Source organism: Scyliorhinus torazame, chromosome 8 (genome assembly GCF_047496885.1).
Source record: "Scyliorhinus torazame isolate Kashiwa2021f chromosome 8, sScyTor2.1, whole genome shotgun sequence".
NCBI classification, from domain to species: Eukaryota; Metazoa; Chordata; class Chondrichthyes; order Carcharhiniformes; family Scyliorhinidae; genus Scyliorhinus; species Scyliorhinus torazame.
In genome coordinates, this window is record NC_092714.1 from 370,665 (window position 1) to 390,986 (window position 20,322).

The 20,322-nt window shown below is 46.4% G+C and overlaps 2 protein-coding genes across 2 annotated transcripts in view; one reads left to right on the forward strand and one right to left on the reverse strand.

The window, feature by feature from the left end:
- Nucleotides 1–20,322, reverse strand: part of LOC140427619 (ribosomal RNA processing protein 1 homolog B-like) — a 944,136-nt gene that overhangs the window by 109,352 nt on the left and 814,462 nt on the right. The window lies entirely within an intron of this gene.
- The window catches only part of LOC140427611 (ribosomal RNA processing protein 1 homolog B-like), a 63,695-nt gene that overhangs the window by 38,060 nt on the left and 5,313 nt on the right, over nt 1–20,322 (forward strand). The window contains exons 13-14 of the mRNA XM_072513019.1: nt 152–292; nt 15,231–15,297. Of these exons, the coding sequence (XP_072369120.1) occupies nt 152–292; nt 15,231–15,297 (208 nt within the window). The remainder of the gene's footprint in view (nt 1–151; nt 293–15,230; nt 15,298–20,322) is intronic.

Consider the following 20,322-nt stretch of genomic DNA (forward strand, 5'->3'; position numbering starts at 1 on the left):
TTCACACCGCCTCCCTCCAGCTGCCCATTTGTACTGAGCGCACAGGCTGGACAATGAGAATGTGGGGTTTTCGGGCTTATTTAAATGCTTTCAGTGTTCTGAGTGTGCAGACAGAATCTGGAGTTGTAATGAAACTTTACTGTGTCCCCAGGGTGATGCTGAACCTTGTGTTGGAATCAAGACTTTGAATACAACTAATGAATTTCTGAAGTTCAAGAGTACTCCAATACCAAAACCCATCTTCTTCAAAAAAGCCAAACATTCTGAGCCTCTTCCCAAACGGTGTAAACTGGTGAGGATATCTTTCAGTTCTCTTGTAGAGTTGTAGCGATGGGAAGTGGAGGGTAATGGTCTGTCAAACAGTGACTCTCAGCTGGGTTGGATTGTCCTTTGCTCCATTGCCTGAGGTATAAAGTGGCTCAGAGCCAGGCAGTGGTCTAAGGGAGGATTTCAGTTTCACCCTCGGGTCTTGTGATAACTGCAAAACAGTTTCCGTGCATCAACTTATCTGTCAAATTCTGTTCCAACTGAGCGATCTTGGCCGCAAACCATTCACGGGTATGTTCCACATTGAGGACTGAGGTCAGAATGAGGCGTCCAGAGCAGATGACCTGATCTATCTGGTTGTTCTCAATTTGCAAAAACTACTTCACTGCCGCTGCCTGCCTTTTGAGATCAATTCTTATTGCTGCTGGAAGCTGCTCTCTGAGAGGGAGCTCTGTTCCTTTTGGTTGGGATGTGTTTGGAAGAAAGTTCCATTCACTGGCAGAATGATTAGGTGGGGCGGCGCAGTGGTTACCGATGCCTCACAGCCCCGAGGACACAGGTTCAATTCCGGCCACAGGTCACTCTCTGTGCGGAGTCTGCATGTTCTCCCCGTGTCTGCGTGGGTTTCCTCCGGATGCTCCGGTTTCCTCCCACGGTCCAAAGATGTGCAGGTTAGGTGGATTGGCCGTGATAAATTGCCCTTAGTCTCTAAATATGTGGAGGTTGGGTGGGGTTACAGGGATAATGATCTTTATCATTGTCAGAAGTAGGCTTACATTAACACTGCAATGAAGTTACTGTGAAAAGTCCCTAGTCACCACACTCCGCCGCCTGCTCGGGTACACAGAGGGAGAATTCAGAATGTCCAAATTACCTCACAGCACATCTTTCGGGACTTGTGGGAGGAAACCGGAGCACCCGGAGGAAACCCACGCAGACACTGAGAACGTGCAGACTCTGCACTCAGTAATCCAAGCCGGGCATCGAACCTGGTGCTGTGAAGCAACAGTGCTAACCACTGTGCTACCGTGCCGCCCATCGGGCAGGAGAATGGATCGCAGTTGGGTGCTCTTTCAGAGGGTCAGTGCAGACTCGATGGTCTAAATGACCTCCTGCACTATCGCAATTCTATGGTTCTGCGGTTCCTGCACCAGGCAGATCCAGCATGAACACCAATCCCACTCTTCCCCTGCACTCCCAGCACCCTTTAATATTCCACTCAGTCTAATCTCACTCTTCCCCGCTCTCCCAGCACCCTTTAATATTCCACCCAGTCTAATCCCACTCTTCCCCCGCACTCCCAGCACCCTTTAATATTCCACTCAGTCTAATCTCACTCTTCCCCCGCTCTCCCAGCACCCTTTAATATTCCACCCAGTCTAATCCCACTCTTCCCCCGCACTCCCAGCACCCTTTAATATTCCACCCAGTCTAATCTCACTCTTCCCCCGCACTCCCAGCACCCTTTAATATTCCACCCAGTCTAATCCCACTCTTCCCCCGCACTCCCAGCACCCTTTAATATTCCACCCAGTCTAATCCCACTCTTCCCCCGCACTCCCAGCACCCTTTAATATTCCACCCAGTCTAATCTCACTCTTCCCCCACACTCCCAGCACCCTTTAATATTCCACCCAGTCTAATCCCACTCTTCCCCCGCACTCCCAGCACCCTTTAATATTCCACCCAGTCTAATCTTACTCTTCCCCCACACTCCCAGCACCCTTTAATATTCCACCCAGTCTAATCTCACTCTTCCCCTCACTCCCTGTACTCTTCAATTATTTAGAAAAAAGAAAAATAGATGAATATTCATTTCTTAAGCAGCCTTGAGAGACTCAGAATTGCATGTTCTAACCCGTATTTAAAAAATAAACTTTTCCACGAATTCCTTTTGTGATACTTCTAATCTAATCCAGTTTCTCTTGCTGCTGTCTCACGAATCAGTGAAAACAATTGTAATGTTTTTTTCTCTATCACATCTCTCCTAATCCTTATCATTCCTGCATCATCCCTGTTCTCGTGAATACAGCCCTCATTCGTCCAATTATCTCACAATGCGTGGGTTTCCTCCGGGTGCTCCGGTTTCCTCCCACAGTCCAAAGATGTGCAGGTTAGGTCAATTGGCCAGGCTAAATTGCCCTTGGTGTCCAAAAAGGTTAGGTGGGGTTACGGGGTTAGGGTGGAGGAGTGGCCTTAAGTTTGGTGCTCTTTCCATTGGCTGGTGCAGACTCGATGGGCCGAATGGCCTCTTTCTGCACTGTAAATTCTATGAATTGTTGCCTTTAACTCCTAGTGTCTGAATTACAGAAATATAGAACAGAGTAGGAGGAGGCCATTCAGCCCTTCAAGCCTGCTCCGCCATTCACTATCCAGGCTGATCATCAAACTCAATAGCCTAATCCAGCTTTCCCCCCCATATCTTTTGGTCCCCTCTGCCTAAGTGCAATCTCGAACTGCTTCTTGAAAACATACAATGTTTTGGCCTCAACTAGTTTCCACAGGCTCACCACTCTCTGGTGAAGAAGTTTCTCCTCATCTGTGTCCAAAATGGTGTACCTCATATCCTCAGACTGCGACCCCTGGTTCTGGACACACCCACCATCGGGAACATCCTTCCTGCATCGACCCTGTCCAGTCCGGTTAGAATTTTATAGGTTTCTAATTGAATCTCCCTCACTCTTCTGAACTCCAGCGAATACAATCCTAACCATAGAACATAGAACGATACAGCGCAGTACAGGCCCTTCGGCCCACGATGTTGCACCGAAACAAAAGCCATCTAACCTACACTATGCCATTATCATCCATATGTTTATCCAATAAACTTTTAAATGCTCTCAATGTTGGCGAGTTCACTACTGTAGCAGGTAGGGCATTCCACGGCCTCACTACTCTTTGCGTAAAGAACCTACCTCTGACCTCTCCTATATCTATTACCCCTCAGTTTAAAGTTATGTCCCCTCGTGCCAGCCATATCCATCCGCGGGAGAAGGCTCTCACTGTCCACCCTATCCAACCCCCTGATCATTTTGTATGCCTCTATTAAGTCTCCCCTTAACCTTCTTCTCTCCACTTCAAACTCTCTTCATACGTCAGGAATCAGTCTGGTAAACCTTCGCTGTGGTCCCCCTGGAGCAAGAATATCCTTCCTCGGATAAGGAGACCAAGACTGCGCACACTATTCCAGGTGTGGCCTCACCAAGACCCAGTATAATTGCAACAAGACATCCCTGCTCCTGTGCTCGAATCCTCTCACGATAAAGGCCAGCATACCATTTGCCGTCTTTACCGCCTGCTGTGCCTGTTTGCTTACCTTCAGTGATTGGTGTATGAGAATACCTAGGTTTTGTTGCACGTTGTGGAGAATGGGATCAAAGGCTATGGGGAGAAAGCAGGATTAGGCTATTGAGTTGGATGATCAGCCATGATCGTGATGAATGACGGAGCAGGCTCGAAGGGCCAAACGGCCTCCTCCTGCTCCTATCTTCTATGTATGTGTGTATTCCCCTATCCTAATTCATGGCCATTCAGATAGTAGCCTGCCTTCTCATTTTTGATATCAAAGTGGATAACCTCACATTTCTCCAAATTATACTGCATCTGCCATTCATTTACCCACTCACTCCACTTGTCCAAATCACACTGAAGCATCTCTGCATCCTCCTCACAGCTCACCCTCCCACCCAACTTGGTGTCATCTGCAAATTTGGCGATATGACATTTTGTTCCCTCATCTAAATCATTAATATATATTGTGAATAGCTGGGGTTCCAGCACCGATCCCTGTGGTATCCCACTAGTTACTGCCTGCCAATTTGAAAAGACCTGTTAATTCCTACTCTTTGTTTCCTGTCTGCCAACCAGTTTTCTATCCATCTCAGTACACTCCCCCTAAGCCCATGCACTTTAATTTGACATGCTTATTTCTTATGCAGGACTTTGTCAAAAGCCTTCTGAAAGTCTAAATAAACCATATCCACTGGCTCCCCCTCATCATTCTCTAGCACCCTCGAAGAATTCCAGTAGATTTGTCAAGCGTGATTTCCCCTTCATAAATCCATGCTGACCCTGTCCGACCCTGCCACTATTTTCTAAGTGCTCAGCTATAAAATCTTTGACAATGGTTTCTAAAATTTTCCCCACTACGGCGTCAGGCTAATTGGTCTATAATTCAATTTTCTCTCTGCCTCCCATTTTAAAAGTGGAGTTACATTAGCTACCCTCCAAACTTAGGAACTGTTTCAGGGTCTATCGAATCCTGGAAGATGACCACCAATATATCCACTATCTCGACAGCCACTTCCTTAAACACTCTGGGATGTAGATTCTCAGGCCCTGGGGATTTCTCTACTAATATTGATCTCATTCAGTTCCTCCCTCTCACTAAACCCTGTGTTCCCCAACATTTCTGGTATCTGATTTGTGCCATTTGTGAAGACCGAATCAAAGTATGTGTTCAGTTGCTCAGCCATTTCTTAGTCCCCTATAATGCATTCCCCTATTTCTGTAAGGGACCTATATTTGTCTTCACCAGTCATTTTCTCTTCACTTGCCTATAGAAACTTTTACAGTCAGTTGTCATGTTCCCTGCAAGCTTACTTTTGTACGCTATTTTCCCCCTTCTTAATCAATCCCTTGGTCCTGCTTTGCTGAATTCTAAACTGCTCCCAATCCTCAGACCGTTTTTTCTTGGCTAATTTTTATGCTTCTACCCTGAATCCTTAATTTCCCTTGTAAGCCATGGATTGGCCACCTTTCTCATTTTACCTCTGTGCCAGACAGGAGTAATCAACATTCTTCCTACTTCAAAGTGCCTAAAACACACTTCTCTGGTTTAATATTACTGCTTCCCTTTTGCACTGTGTGCCTCGAGATACCATGCGAAAATTCCATCTCCTTCTCCATTTGCATTTACCTTTCATGATGTGTGTAGTTGCACACCGAGATCATACTGTCCATTCAGAAATTCATCGTGGGTTTGTTGCTTGTTCATTAAAAATCACAATGAATATCAACAATGAAAAATAATAATTACAATTTTGGTGCATTGAAATAATCAGTTGGTAAACATCACATAAATCAAACCTAAGTTCCTTTAAAATTTCCCAAATCCTTGGGATTTAAGTCTCCTTTTCCCTATTTCCCTCACCAGAATTCAGAAAGAACTTCACTCCCTAGAAAGTCAATGACATGTTCCTTAAGAATTGTTACCATGAGGGAAATATGAAATCTTCACACAGCGGGTGGTGAGCATCTGGAACGAGCTGGCAGAGGCAGTGGTAGAGGCAGGTACAATTTTGTCTTTTAAAAAGACAGTTACATAGGCAGGGTGGGTATGGAGAGATATGGGCCAAATGTGGGCAAGCTGGACCAACTTAGGGATAGAAATTGATGCATGGACAAGCTGGGCCGAAGGGCCTGTTTCCATGCTGTAAGCATCTATGACTGACTAAAAGAGTGCTAGAGAGAGAGAAACGTGGAGAATAATAATGACATGAAGCGGACATATTTCCAGTAGTATCTTTGGTTGCCAATCTTGCTGGTCCAAAAATCCCCAATAAGCTGCTGAAATGATGCAGTCCCCTGACACTTATCCATCTGTCCTCATTTAACATTTTTCTTTGAGCTATTTCCTCCTTTATTCTTGGATTTTTGGTTCAATATATTTCTGCCCTTCTCTGGGCACTGCCAGTCCTATCACCTGCCTTCCCACGTGGCCCGGCCTGGACATTGACATCCCCTGTGTCCCTTTAAGAATAAGAGTGGGACTAAAATATCCAGAGTCCCTTGGAATTCATGGGGCTGAAAGAGAATAGAGGAATCAGGAGAATCTTATTAACGAGATTGAGGGCTCAATGCTGCAGAGAAACTGGAGGAATATAAGAAGGTGTAAGGCAAAATTAAAAAGGATATTCGGAAAGCAAAGGGAGGGCATGAAAATGACCATAAAATAAGCAAATATTTAAAAGAGTTTGACCTGATAGAGAGCAGAAGAGTAGTATTTGGAAAGCAGGGGTGTAATCAGACAAAGTCAGCATGGATTTACAAAAGGGAAATCATGCTTCACAAATCTACTGGAGTTCTTTGAAAATGTGACTAGTTGACCAGGGAGAACCGGCGGATGTAGTTTATTTAGACTTTCAGAAGGCTTTCTGTCCTTGATAAGTATGTACCTGTCAGGCAGGGAGGAAGTGGTCGAGTGAGGGAACCGTGGTTTACTAAAGCAGTCGAAACACTTGTCAAGAGGAAGAAGGAGGCTTATGTAAAGATGAGACATGAAGGTTCAGTTAGGGCGCTCGAGAGTTTCAAGTTAGCTAGGAAGGACAGAAAGAGAGAGCTAAGAAGAGCCAGGAGGGGACATGAGAAGTCTTTGGCAGGTAGGATCAAGGATAACCCTAAAGCTTTCTATAGATATGTCAGGAATAAAAGAATGACTAGGGCCAGTCATGGACAGTAGTGGGAAGTTGTGCGTGGAGTCCGAGGAGATAGAGGTGTTAAATGAATATTTTTTGTCAGTATTCGCACAGGAAAAAGACAATGTTGTCGAGGAGAATACTGAGATTCAAGCTACTAGACTAGAAGGGCTTGGTTCATAAGGAGGAGGTGTTAGCAATTCTGGAAAGTGTGAAAATAGATAAGTCACCTGGGCCGGATGGGATTTATCCTAGGATTCTCTGGGAAGCTAGGGAGGAGATTGCTGAGCCTTTGGCCTTGATCTTTAAGTCATCTTTGTCTACAGGAATAGTGCCAGAACACTGGAGGATAGCAAATGTTGTCCCCTTGTTCAAGAAGGGGAGTAGAGATAACCCCGGCAACTATAGACCAGTGAGCCTTACATCTGTTGTGGGAAAAATCTTGGAAAGGTTTATAAGAGATAGGATGTATAATCACCTGGAAAGGAATAATTTGATTAGAGATAGTCAACACGGTTTTGTGAAGGGTAGGTTGTGCCTCACAAACCTTATAGAGTTCTTTGAGAAGGTGACCAAACAGTTGGATGAGGATAAAGCAGTTGATGTGGTGTATATGGATTTCAGTAAAGCGTTTGATGAGGTTCCCCATGGTAGGCTACTGCAGAAAATACAGAGGCATGGGATTCAGGGTGATTTAGCAGTTTGGATCAGAAATTGGCTAGCTGGAAGAAGACAAAGGGTGGTGGTTGATGGGAAATGTTCAGACTGGAGTCCAGTTACTAGTGGTGTACCACAAGGATCTGTTTTGGGGCCACTGCTGTTTGTCATTTTTATAAATGACCTGGAGGAGGGCGTAGAAGGATGGGTGAGTAAATTTGCAGATGACACTAAAGTCGGTGGAGTTGTGGACAGTGCGGAAGGATGTTACAAGTTACAGAGGGACATAGATAAGCTGCAGCGCTGGGCTGAGAGGTGGCAATTGGAGTTTAATGCAGAAAAGTGTGATGTGATTCATTTTGGAAGGAATAACAGGAAGACAGAGTACTGGGCTAATGGTAAGATTCTTGGCAGAGAGATGAGCAGAGAGATCTCGGTGTCCATGTACATAGATCCCTGAAAGTTGCCATCCAGGTTGAGAGGGTTGTTAAGGAGGCGTACTGTGTGTTAGCTTTTATTGGTAGAGGGATTGAGTTTCGGAGCCATGAGGTCATGTTGCAGCTGTACAACACTCTGGTGCGGCCGCATTTGGAGTATTGCGTGCAATCCTGGTCGCCGCATTATAGGAAGGATGTGGAAGCATTGGAAAGGGTGCAGAGGAGATTTACCAGAATGTTGCCTGGTATGGAGGGAAGATCTTATGAGGAAAGGCTGAGGGACTTGAGGCTGTTTTCGTTAGAGAGAAGAGGGTTAAGAGGTGACTTAATTGAGGCATACAAGATGATCAGAGGATTGGATAGGGTGGACAGTGAGAGCCTTTGAGCCTTTTTCCTCGGATGGTGATGTCTAGCATGAGGGGACATAGCTTTAAATTGAGGGGAGATAGATATAAGACAGATGTCAGAGGTAGGTTCTTTACTCAGAGAGTAGTAAGGGCGTGGAATGCCCTGCCTGCAACAGTAGTGGACTCGCCAACACTAAGGACATTCAAATGGTCATTGGATAGACATATGGATGATAAGGGAATAGTGTAGATGGGCTTTAGAGTGGTTTCACAGGTCGGCGCAACATCGAGGGCTGAAGGGCCTGTACTGTGCTGTTATGTTCTATGTATCTTGAGATGGATCGAAAGCTGGTTAGCAGACAGGAAGCAAAGAGTTGGAATCGTGGGTCTTTTTCCGATTGGCAGGCAGTGACTAGTGGAGTACCCGCAGTGATCTGTTCTGGGACCCCAACAGTTCACATTATATATTAATGATTTGGACAAGGGAACTAAATGTATTATCTCCAAATTTACAGATGATACAAAGTTGGGAGGGAGGGTGAGCTGTGAGGAGGATGCAGATGCAGAGATGCTTTAGCGGGAATTGGACAGGCTGAGTGAGTGGGCACATGCATGGCAGATGCAGTATAATGTAGATAAATGTGAGGTTATCCACTTTGATAGCAAACATAAGAAGACATTATTATTTGAATGGGTGTGAATTGAGAGAGGTGGATGCTCAGCGAGACCTTGATGTCCTCGTGCATCAGTCACTGAAAGTAAGCGCGCAGTTCAAAGATGTGCAGATTGGCCATGGTAAATTGTCCTTAGTCTCCAAAAAGGTTAGGTCAGGTTACTGGGTTACGGGGATGGGATGGGCTTAAGTGGGGGGACTCTTTCCGAGGCCGGTGCAGACTCGATGGGCCAAATGGCCTCCTTCTGCACTGTAAATTCTATGATTCTAGGTACAGCAGGCAGTAAAGAAAGCAAATAGTATGTTGACCTTCATCACGAGAGGATTTGAGTAGAGGAATTGGGATGTTTTACTGCAATTGTGTAGGGCATTGGTGACGCCAATGGTGGAGTATTTTTTTATTTGTTTCAAATTTAGAGTACCCAATTAAGGGGCAATTTAGCGTGGACAATCCACCTACCCTGCACATCTTTGGGTTGTGGGGGCGAAACCCACGCAGACACGGGGAGAATGTGCAAACTCCACACGGACAGTGACGCAGGGCCAAAATTCGAACCTGGGTCCTCAGCGCCGTAGTCCCAGTGCTAACCACTGCGCCGCGTGCCACCCCTCACTGGTGGGGTGTTGTTTGCAGTTTTGGTGTCCTTACCTGAGGAAGGATGTTCTTGCTATGGAGGGAGTGCAGCGAAGGTTTACCAGGCTGATTCCTGGGATGGCGGGGCTAAATCGGTTAGGTTTATATTCATTGGAGTTCAGAGCAGTGAGAGGAGATATCATAGAAACTTACAAAATTTTAACAGGAGTAGACGGGGCCGATTCAGAAAAATGTTCCCACGGGTGGAGGAGTCCAGAAGTAGGGGTCATAGTTTGACGATAAGGGGTAAACTGAATTGAGGAGAAATTTCTTCACAGAGTGGTGAATCTGTGGCATTCACTCCCACAAAACTTGTTGAGGTGGTGCGGCATGGCGAAGCAGTGGTTAGCACTGCTGCCTCACGGCGGCGAGGACCCGGGTTCGATCACGGCCCCGGGTCACTGTCTGTGAGGAGTTTGCACGTTCTCCCCGTGTCTGTGGGGCTCACCCCCACAACCCAAAGCTGTGCAGGGTACGTGGATTGGCCACGCTAAATTACCCCTTAATTGGAAATTGCTTTGAAGTAGCTGAAGCGAAAACATGTGATTTCAGGAAGAAATTACATGTAGCTCTTGGATTAAGGGATGTGGGGAATCAGGGTGTTGAACTTAATGATCATAAATGAATGGCGGAGCAGGCTCGAAGGGCCGAATGGCCTCCTACATCTGTGGAGGTGGAGGTCAAGGTTCTTAATGAAAACTTTCATATTTTTTCACGAGAGGGGTGATCCAGACATTGCAATCGGGAAGAGGAATGTGAAATATTCGATGAGATTAACATAATGAGAGGGGAAGTGTTGGCTGGACAGCTGGTTTGTGATGCAGAGCGAGGCCAGCAGCGTGGGTTCCATTCCCGTACCAGCTGAGGTTATTCATGAAGGCCCCACCTTCTCACCCCTGCCCCTCGCCTGAGGTGTGGGAGACCCTCAGGTTAAATCGCCACCAGTGAGCTCTCCCCCTCAAAGGGGAAAGCAGCATGTGGTCACCTGGGACGATGCTGACTTTAGTTTTACTTTAATCCTCAGACCAGGATGGAATACATGCTAGTTTGTTACAGGAAAGAAGAGATGAAATAGAGGCTCTGACCAATATTTTCTATCCTCCAGTGTGATACTAGAAATGAAGGTCATGGTCAGTTGGTGTTTTTGTGACTAGAAGGCTGATTGCACCTGGGGCACTGTGGGGCTTGGTATTGGGTACCTTGCGCTTTGTAATATGTATCACATATTTGGGCTTCAATGTAAAGCTATGATGAAGTTTGCAGATGGTACAAAATTTGGTGAAAAATGTACGGTAACGCATTTCTGGAAACTAACAAGGCAAGAGAATGCCCAATAAAAGGTAAAATACTGAGATGTGTAGAGAAACCGGAACCTTAAGAGTGCCTGTTCACAGATTCTGGGAGGTAACTGGACAGGAAGATATGACGGTCAGACAGGCACATGGGATACTCGTCTTTATTGGTCAAGCATGGAACACGAGCTGGAAGGTTAGTTAGAACTGTATAAATTACTGGCTAGGCCACAACTGGAGGACTGTCACCATAGGAAAGATGTGATTGCACTCGACACGGTGTAGAGAAGATTGATGAGGATGTTGTCAGGACCGGAGAATTTTGGTTCTGGGGCGAGATTGGTTCGCTGGAGTTCTCCTTGGAACAGAGAATGAATTCAAATGGAGGCCTGGACAGAGTGACTGGAAGGAGCTGTTCCCCTTGGTTGATTGTCCATATGCAGGGGGTATGGTAAATAGACAGTGGTGGGGATCTGCAAGTGCACCCAACTGGAGCTCCTCGCAGACCGCATGGTTCGGTTGGAGCAGCAATTGGATGTACTTAGGAGCATGCAGGTGGCGGAAAGCGTCATAGATCGCAGTTATGTAAATGTGGTCACACCCAAGGTGCAGGCAGAGAAATGGGTGACCACCAGAAAGGGCAGGCAGTCAGTGCAGGAATCCCCTGTGGTTGTCCCCCTCTCGAACAGGTATACCCCTTTGGATACTGTCTGGGGGGATAGCCTATCAGGGGAAAACAGCAGCAGCCAGAGCAGTGGCACCACGGCTGGCTCTGATGTTCAGCAGGGAGGGTCAAAGCGCAGAAGAGCAATAGTAATAGGGGACTCTATAGTCAGGGGCACAGATAGGCGCTTCTGTGGATGTGAAAGAGACTTCAGGATGGTATGTTGCCTCCCTGGTGTCAGGGTCCAGGATGTCTCCGAACGGGTAGAGGGCATCCTGATGGGGGAGGGCAAACAGGCAGAGGTCGTTGTACATATTGGTACTAACGACATAGGCAGGAAGGGGCATGAGGTCCTGCAGCAGGAGTTCAGGGAGCTAGGCAGAAAGTTAAAAGACAGGACCTCTAGGGTTGTAATCTCGGGATTACTCCCTGTGCCACGTGCCAGTGAGGCTAGAAATAGGAAGATAGAGCAGCTAAACACGTGGCTAAACAGCTGGTGTAGGAGGGAGGGTTTCCGTTATCTGGACCACTGGGAGCTCTTCCGGGGCAGGTGTGACCTATATAAGAAGGACGGGTTGCATCTAAACCGGAGAGGCATAAATATCCTGGCCGCGAGGTTTGCTAGTGTCACACGGGAGGGTTTAAACTAGTATGGCAGGGGGGTGGGCACGGGAGCAATAGGTCAGAAGGTGAGAGCATTGAGGGAGAACTAGGGAATAGGGACAGTGGGGCTCTGAGGCAGAGCAGACAGGGAGATGTTGCTGAACACAGCGGGTCTGGAGGCCTGAAGTGCATATGTTTTAATGCAAGAAGTATTACGGGTAAGGCAGATGAACTTAGAGCTTGGATTAGTACTTGGAACTATGATGTTGTTGCCATTACAGAGACCTGGTTGAGGGAAGGGCAGGATTGGCAGCTAAACGTTCCAGGATTTAGATGTTTCAGGCGGGATAGAGGGGGATGTAAAAGGGGTGGCGGAGTTGTGCTACTGGTTAGGGAGAATATCACAGCTGTACTACGGGAGGACACCTCAGAGGGCAGTGAGGCTATATGGGTAGAGATCAGGAATAAGAAGGGTGCAGTCACAATGTTGGGGGTGTACTACAGGCCTCCCAACAGCCAGCGGGAGATAGAGGAGCAAATAGGTAGACAGATTTTGGAAAAGAGTAAAAACAACAGGGTTGTGGTGATGGGAGACTTCAACTTCCCCAGTATTGACTGGGACTCACTTAGTGCCGGGGCTTAGACGGGGCGGAGTTTGTAAGGAGCATCCAGGAGGGCTTCTTAAAACAATATGTAGACAGTCCAACTAGGGAAGGGGCGGTACTGGACCTGGTATTGGGGAATGAGCCCGGCCAGGTGGTAGATGTTTCAGTAGGGGAGCATTTCGGTAACAGTGACCACAATTCAGTAAGTTTTATGGACAAGGATAAGAGTGGTCCTAGGATGAATGTGCTAAATTGGGGGAAGGCTAATTATAACAATATTAGGTGGGAACTGAAGAACATAGATTGGGGGCGGATGTTTGAGGGCAAATCAACATCTGACATGTGGGAGGCTTTCAAGTGTCAGTTGAAAGGAATTCAGGACCGGCATGTTCCTGTGAGGAAGAAGGATAAATACGGCAATTTTCGGGAACCTTGGATAACGAGAGATATTGTAGGCCTCGTCAAAAAGAAAAAGGAGGCATTTGTCAGGGCTAAAAGGCTGGGAACAGACGAAGCCTGCGTGGAATATAAGGAAAGTAGGAAGGAACTTAAGCAAGGAGTCAGGAGGGCTAGAAGGGGGTCACGAAAAGTCATTGGCAAATAGGGTTAAGGAAAATCCCAAGGCTTTTTACACGTACATAAAAAGCAAGAGGGTAGCCAGGGAAAGGGTTGGCCCACTGAAGGATAGGCAAGGGAATCTATGTGTGGAGCCAGAGGAAATGGGCGAGGTACTAAATGAATACTTTGCATCAATATTCACCAAAGAGAAGAAATTGGTAGATGTTGAGTCTGGAGAAGGGTGTGTGGAAAGCCTGGGTCACATTGAGATCCAAAAAGACGAGGTGTTGGGTGTCTTAAAACATATTAAGGTAGATAAGTCCCCAGGGCCTGATGGGATCTACCCCAGAATACTGAAGGAGGCTGGAGAGGAAATTGCTGAGGCCTTGACAGAAATCTTTGGATCCTCACTGTCTTCAGGGGATGTCCCGGAGGACTGGAGAATAGCCAATGTTGTTCCTCTGTTTAAGAAGGGTAGCAAGGATAATCCCGGGAACTACAGGCCGGTGAGCCTTACTTCAGTGGTAGGGAAATTACTGGAGAGAATTCTTCGAGACAGGATCTACTCCCATTTGGAAGCAAATGGACGTATTAGTGAGAGGCAGCATGGTTTTGTGAAGGGGAGGTCGTGTCTCACTATCTTGATAGAGTTTTTCGAGGAGGTCACTAAGATGATTGATGCAGGTAGGGCAGTGGATGTTGTCTATATGGACTTCAGTAAAGCCTTTGACAAGGTCGCTCATGGTAGACTAGTACAAAAGGTGAAGTCACACGGGATCAGGGGTGAGCTGGCAAGGTGGATACAGAACTGGCTAGGTCATAGAAGGCAGAGAGTAGCAATGGAAGGATGCTTTTCTAATTGGAGGGCTGTGACCAGTGATGTTCCACAGGGATCAGTGCTGGGACCTTTGCACTTTGTAGTATATATAAATGATTTGGAGGAAAAGGTAACTGGTCTGATTAGTAAGTTTGCAGACGACACAAAGGTTGGTGGAATTGCGGATAGCGATGAGGACTGTCAGAGGATACAGCAGGATTTAGATTGTTTGGAGACTTGGGCGGAGAGATGGCAGATGGAGTTTAATCCGGACAAATGTGAGGTAATGCATTTTGGAAGGTCTAATGCAGGTAGGGAATATACAGTGAATGGTAGAACCCTCAAGAGTATTGAAAGTCAAAGAGATCTAGGAGTGCAGGTCCACAGGTCAGTGAAAGGGGCAACACAGGTGGAGAAGGTAGTCAAGAAGGCATACGGCATGCTTGCCTTCATTGGCCGGGGCATTGAGTATAAGAATTGGCAAGTCATGTTGCAGCTGTATACACCTTAGTTAGGCCACACTTGGAGTATAGTGTTCAATTCTGGTCGCCACACTACCAGAAGGATGTGGAGGCTTTAGAGAAGGTGCAGAAGAGATTTACCAGAATGTTGCCTGGTATGGAGGGCATTAGCTATGAGGAGCGGTTGAATAAACTCGGTTTGTTCTCACTGGAACGAAGGAGGTTGAGGGGAGACCTGATAGAGGTCTACAAAATTATGAGGGGCATAGACAGAGTGGATAGTCAGAGGCTTTTCCCCAGGGTAGAGGGGTCAATTACTAGGGGGCATAGGTTTAAGGTGAGAGGGGCAAGGTTTAGAGTAGATGTACGAGGCAAGTTTTTTACGCAGAGGGTAGTGGATGCCTGGAACTCGCTACCGGAGGAGGTGGTGGAAGCAGGGACGATAGTGACATTTAAGGGGCATCTTGACCAATACATGAATAGGATGGGAATAGAGGGATACGGACCCAGGAAGTGTAGAAGATTGTAGTTTAGTCGGGCAGCATGGTCGGCACGGGCTTGGAGGGCCGAAGGGCCTGTTCCTGTGCTGTACATTTCTTTGTTCTTTGATGCCTGAAATGGTGATATTTGAAAAGTACTTGAGTGCTGTAATCCACAAGGCTACAGTGTTGGCTGGGGTGGACACAACAATGGATGAAATGGTCTTCTGTTAATTTCTATCATTCTATGACTGGAGTAGCTTATTTTTACCTGTTGGTCCAGTTACATTATTTCAATGTTTTTTTTCTCTCTGCCACAGATGAAAGTCATGTCAACTTCCAGTGCAAAGAAAGTCCGCTTCGGACTGAAGAAGAATATGACGGCAGGTACGGTTGGCAGGGATGGAATAATTACTGAGCTTTTATCTTTCTTTGCCAAGGTTCCTAACTGACATACAAGTGCAGGTAAAAAACAGCTTATAGCCTCATACTCCACCTCCTGGGAAGGCAGTGGCGTAGTGGTCTTGTCACTGGACTGGTAAACCAGAGACTCAGGGTAATGCTCTGGGGACCCACGTTCAAATACCGGCACTGCAGATGGTGAAATGTGAAGTCAATACAAAAATCTGGAACTAAAAGTCTAACGATGACCATGAAACCATTGTCGATTGTTGTAAAAACCCACCTGGTTCACTAATGTCCTTTAGGGAAGGAAATCTGCCGTCCTTACCTGATCTGGCCTACATGTGACTTCAGACCCACAGCAATGTGATTGACTCTTAACTGCCCCCTCAAGGGCAATTAGGGATGGGAAATAGATGCTGGCACAGCCGGCGATGCCCACATTCCATGAATGTTGTAACTATCCATTGTTTGGGAATAACAGTGGGACAGATGGTCTTACCGTGGCACCTGGTGGCTGGTACAATTGTGGCTTTCCATTCGGTAATGTTCAGTTTCATGGTGCTTGGAACAGTGATGGAAAGCAACAGGTTAGAAAGACGTTGTCACAGCCTAACACTTCTTGTGACAGGAGACCGGACAAGATGTATGCCTGCTCCTGTGGTTGGGATAGCTCCATGACTGAGGTGGGATGGCATTGAACTACTGGGTCCATCAGGTACAGTGAAAATCCCTAGTAACCAGGGAGTAGTCCTGAAGAATATTTGCAGGATTTGAAGTTAGTGAGGAGTGGGCCTACTCTAATGAATGATAGGTTATATTACTCTTTTCACAGTAACTTCATTGCAGTGTTAATGTAAGCCTACTTGTGACAATAAAGATTGTTATATTGTTATGTATGGTTGTAAAATTCGCTGATGACGCAAAAGGTGGAAAAGTAAGTTGTGAAGAGGACATAAGCCTGAAAGGGACACTGGTTAAATGAGTGAGCAATAATTTAGCAGATGGAGCATAATGTGGGAAAATGTGAACTTTTTTGCCGGAAGAATAAAAAAAGCGAATTATTTAGTTGGAGAGGAGGGTGGCACAGTGGTTAGCACTGCTGCCTCACAGCACCAGGGACCCAGGTTCAATTCCAGTCTCGGGTCACTGTCTGTGTGGAGTTTGTACATTCTCCCCATGTCTGCGTGGGTTTCCTCCGGGTGCTCCGGTTTCCTCCCACAGTCCAGGGGTGTGCAGGTTTGGTTACGGGGATAGGGTTGGACCTGGGTAGTGCTCTTTCCAAGGGTTGGTGCAGACTGGATGGGCTGAATACAAAATACATAAGAACTAGGAGCAGGAGTCGGCCATCTGGCCCCTCGAGCCTGCTCCACCATTCAATGAGATCATGGCTGATCTTTTGTGGACTCAGCTCCACTTTCCCGCCCGAACACCATAACCCTTAATCCCTTTATTCTTCAAAAAGCTATCTATCTTTATCTTAAAAACATTTAATGAAGGAGCCTCAACTGCTTCACTGGGAAAGGAATTCCATAGATTCACAACCCTTTGGATCAACACCTTTCACCACCATTTACAACTGGATGGGCCAAGTGGCCTAATTCTGCTCCTATGTCTTTTGATGTGGCAAGATTTAAGAGCTTAAATCTGATCCGTTGGTTGTGGGATTGCCTGCTGTTCTGCTGTTTGCACACAGGTAGCCCTGTGTGGTCGCTTCACCAAGTTGGCATCCCGTTTTTAGGTGTGCTTGATGGTGCGTCCTGGCATGCTGTCCACACTTCATTGAACCAAAGTTTGCTGCTTTGATGGTAATGGTCGAGGGAGAGATGAGCTGGACCATGAGATTACAGACAGTGGTTGAGTATAATTCTGCTGCTAGCCCATTGTGCCTCACCGATGCCCAGGTTTTGAGCTGCTAGATCAGTTCGAAATCTAGCCCATTTAGCATGGTTGTTGCCTACAGCATGATGGAGGATATTCTCAGTGTGAAGATGGGAATTTGTTTCCACAAAGACGGTGGTCACTCCTACCAATACTGTCATAGACAGGTGCGCCTATGACAGGTACATTGGTGAGGTTGATTAATGAGAGCAGCACGGTAGCATAGTGGTTAGCACTATGGCTTCACAGCGCCAGGGTCCCGGTTTCGATTCCCGCTTGGATCACTCTCTGTGCGCAGTCTGCACGATGTCCCCATGTCTGCGTGGGTTTCCTCCGGGTGTTCCGGTTTCCTCCCACAGACCAAAGACGTGCAGGTTAGGTGGATTTGCCATGCTAAAATTGCCCTTACGTTACATGGGGTTGCAGGGTTACAGGAATAGTGTGGGGCTTCTACTGCTTCACTGGGCAAGGAATTCCATAGATTCACAACCCTTTGGGTAAAGATGTTCCTCCTAAATTCAGTCCTAAATCTACTTCCCCTTATTTTGAGGCTATGCCCCCTAATTCTGCTTTCACCCGCCAGTGGGAACAACCTGCCGACATCTATCCTATCTATTCCCTTCATAATTTTATATGTTCTATAAGATCCCCCCGCATCCTTATAAATTCCAACGGGTACAGTCCCAGTCTACTCAACCTCTCCTCGTAATCCAACCCCTTCAGCTCTGGGATTAATCTAGTGAATCTCCTCTGCACACCCTCCAGTGCCAGTACGTCCTTTCTCAAGTAAGGAGACCAAAACTGAACACAATACTCCAGGTGTGGCCTCACTAACACCTAATACAATTGCAGCAGAACCTCCCTAGTCTTAAACTCCATCTCTCTAGCAATGAAGGACAAAACTCGATTAGCCTTCTTAATCACCTGTTGTACCTGTAAACCAACTTTTTGCAACTCATGCACTAGCACACCCAGGTCTCTCTGCACCGCAGCATGTTTTAATATTTTATCATTTAAATAATAATCCCTTTTGCCCTTATTCTTACCAAAATGGATAACCTCACATTTGTCAACATTGTATTCCATCTACCAGACCCTAGCCCATTCACTTAGCCTATCCAAATCCCTCTGCAGACTTCCAGTGTCCTCTGCACTTTTTGCTTTACCACTCATCTTAGTGTCGTCTGCAAACTTGGACACATTGCCCTTGGTCCCCAACTCCAAATCATCTATGTGAATTGTGAACAATTGTGGGCCCAACACTGATCCCTGAGGGACACCACTAGCTACTGATTGCCAACCAGAGAAACACCCATTAATCCCCACTCTTTGCTTTCTATAAATTAACCAATCCTCTATCCATGCTACTGCTTTACTCTGAATGCCATGCATCTTTATCTTATGCAACAATCTTTTGTGTGGCACCTTGTCCATTGGCTCTCCATTATCTATCGCACTGGTAATGTCCTCAAAAAATTCCACTAAATTAGTTAGGCACGACCTGCCCTTTATGAACCCATGCTGCGTCTACCCAATTGGACAATTTCCATCCAGATGCCTCGCTATTTCTTCCTTGATAGATTCCAGCATCTTCCCTACTACAAAGTTAAGCTCACTGGCCTATAATTACCTGCTTTCTGCCAACCTCCCTTTTTAAACAGTGGTGTCACGTTTGCTAATTTCCAATCCGCCGGGACCACCCCAGAGTCTAGTGAATTTTGGTAAATTATCACTAGTGCATTTGCAATTTCCCTAGCCATCTCTTTTAGCACTCTGGGATGCATTCCATCAGGGACAGGAGACGTGTCTACCTTTAGCCCCATTAGCTTGCCCATCAGTACCTCCTTAGTGATAACAATCCTTTCAAGGTCCTCACCTGTCATAGCCTCATTTCTATCAGTCACTGGCATGTTATTTGTGTCTTCCACTGTGAAGACCGACCCAAAAAACCTGTTCAGTTCCTCAGCCATTTCCTCATCTCCCATTATTAAATCTCCCTTCTCATCCTCTAAAGGACCAATATTTACCTTAGCCACTCTTTTTTGTTTTATATATTTGTAGAAACTTTTACTATCTTTTTATATTCTGAGCAAGTTTACTCTCATAATCTATCTTACTCTTTATAGCTTTTTTAGTAGCTTTCTGTTGTCCCCTAAAGATTTCCCAGTCCTCTAGTCTCCCACTAATCTTTGCCACTTAGTATGCTTTTTCCTTCAATTTGATACTCTCCCTTATTTCCTTAGATATCCACGGTCGATTTTCCCTCTTTCTACCGTCCTTCCTTTTTGTTGGTATAAACCTTTGCTGAGCACTGTGAAAAATCGCTTGGAAGGTTCTCCACTGTTCCTCAACTGTTTCACCATAAAGTCTTTGCTCCCAGTCTACCTTAGCTAGTTGTTCTCTCATCCCATTGTAATCTCCTTTGTTTAAGCACAAAACACTAGTGTTTGATTTTACCTTCTCGCTCTCCATCTGTATTTTAAATTCCACCAATTGAGTCCCCTATCACTATAGCCCTGCCATTCTTCTCCTGCCCAGCTGCGCAGCAGAGCCAGCCACGGTGCCATGAACCTGGCTGCTGCTGCCTTCCCCTGGTGAGCCATCTCCCTCAACAGTATCCAAAGCGGTATATCTGTTTTGCAGGGAGATGACCGCAGGGGACACCTGCACTGCCTTCCTACTCTTGCTCTGTCTTTTGGTCACCCATTTTCTATCTCCCTCAGTAACTTTCACCTGCGGTGTGACCAACTCGCTAAACGTGCTATCCACGACGTCCTCAGCATCGCGGATGCTCCAAAGTGAGTCCATCCGCAGCTCCAGAGCCATCAAGCGGTCTAACAGGAGCTGCAACTGGACACACTTTCCCATGAAGGAGCCAGGGACAGTGGACGTGTCCCTGAGCCCCCACATCGCACACGAGGAGCATGACACGGATCTGGGATCACCTGCCATGTCTTAAACCTTAGGTAAACTTATACAACTACAATTCCAAAAAACAAAAGAAAACATAAATAAATTAGACAATGAAAAGAAAAGCTACTTACCAGTCACTTACCAGGGATAAAAAGCACCTCCTCTTTCCCCCCCCCCCCCCCCGCCCCCCCCCAAAGCTTTGAATTCCCACCTAGC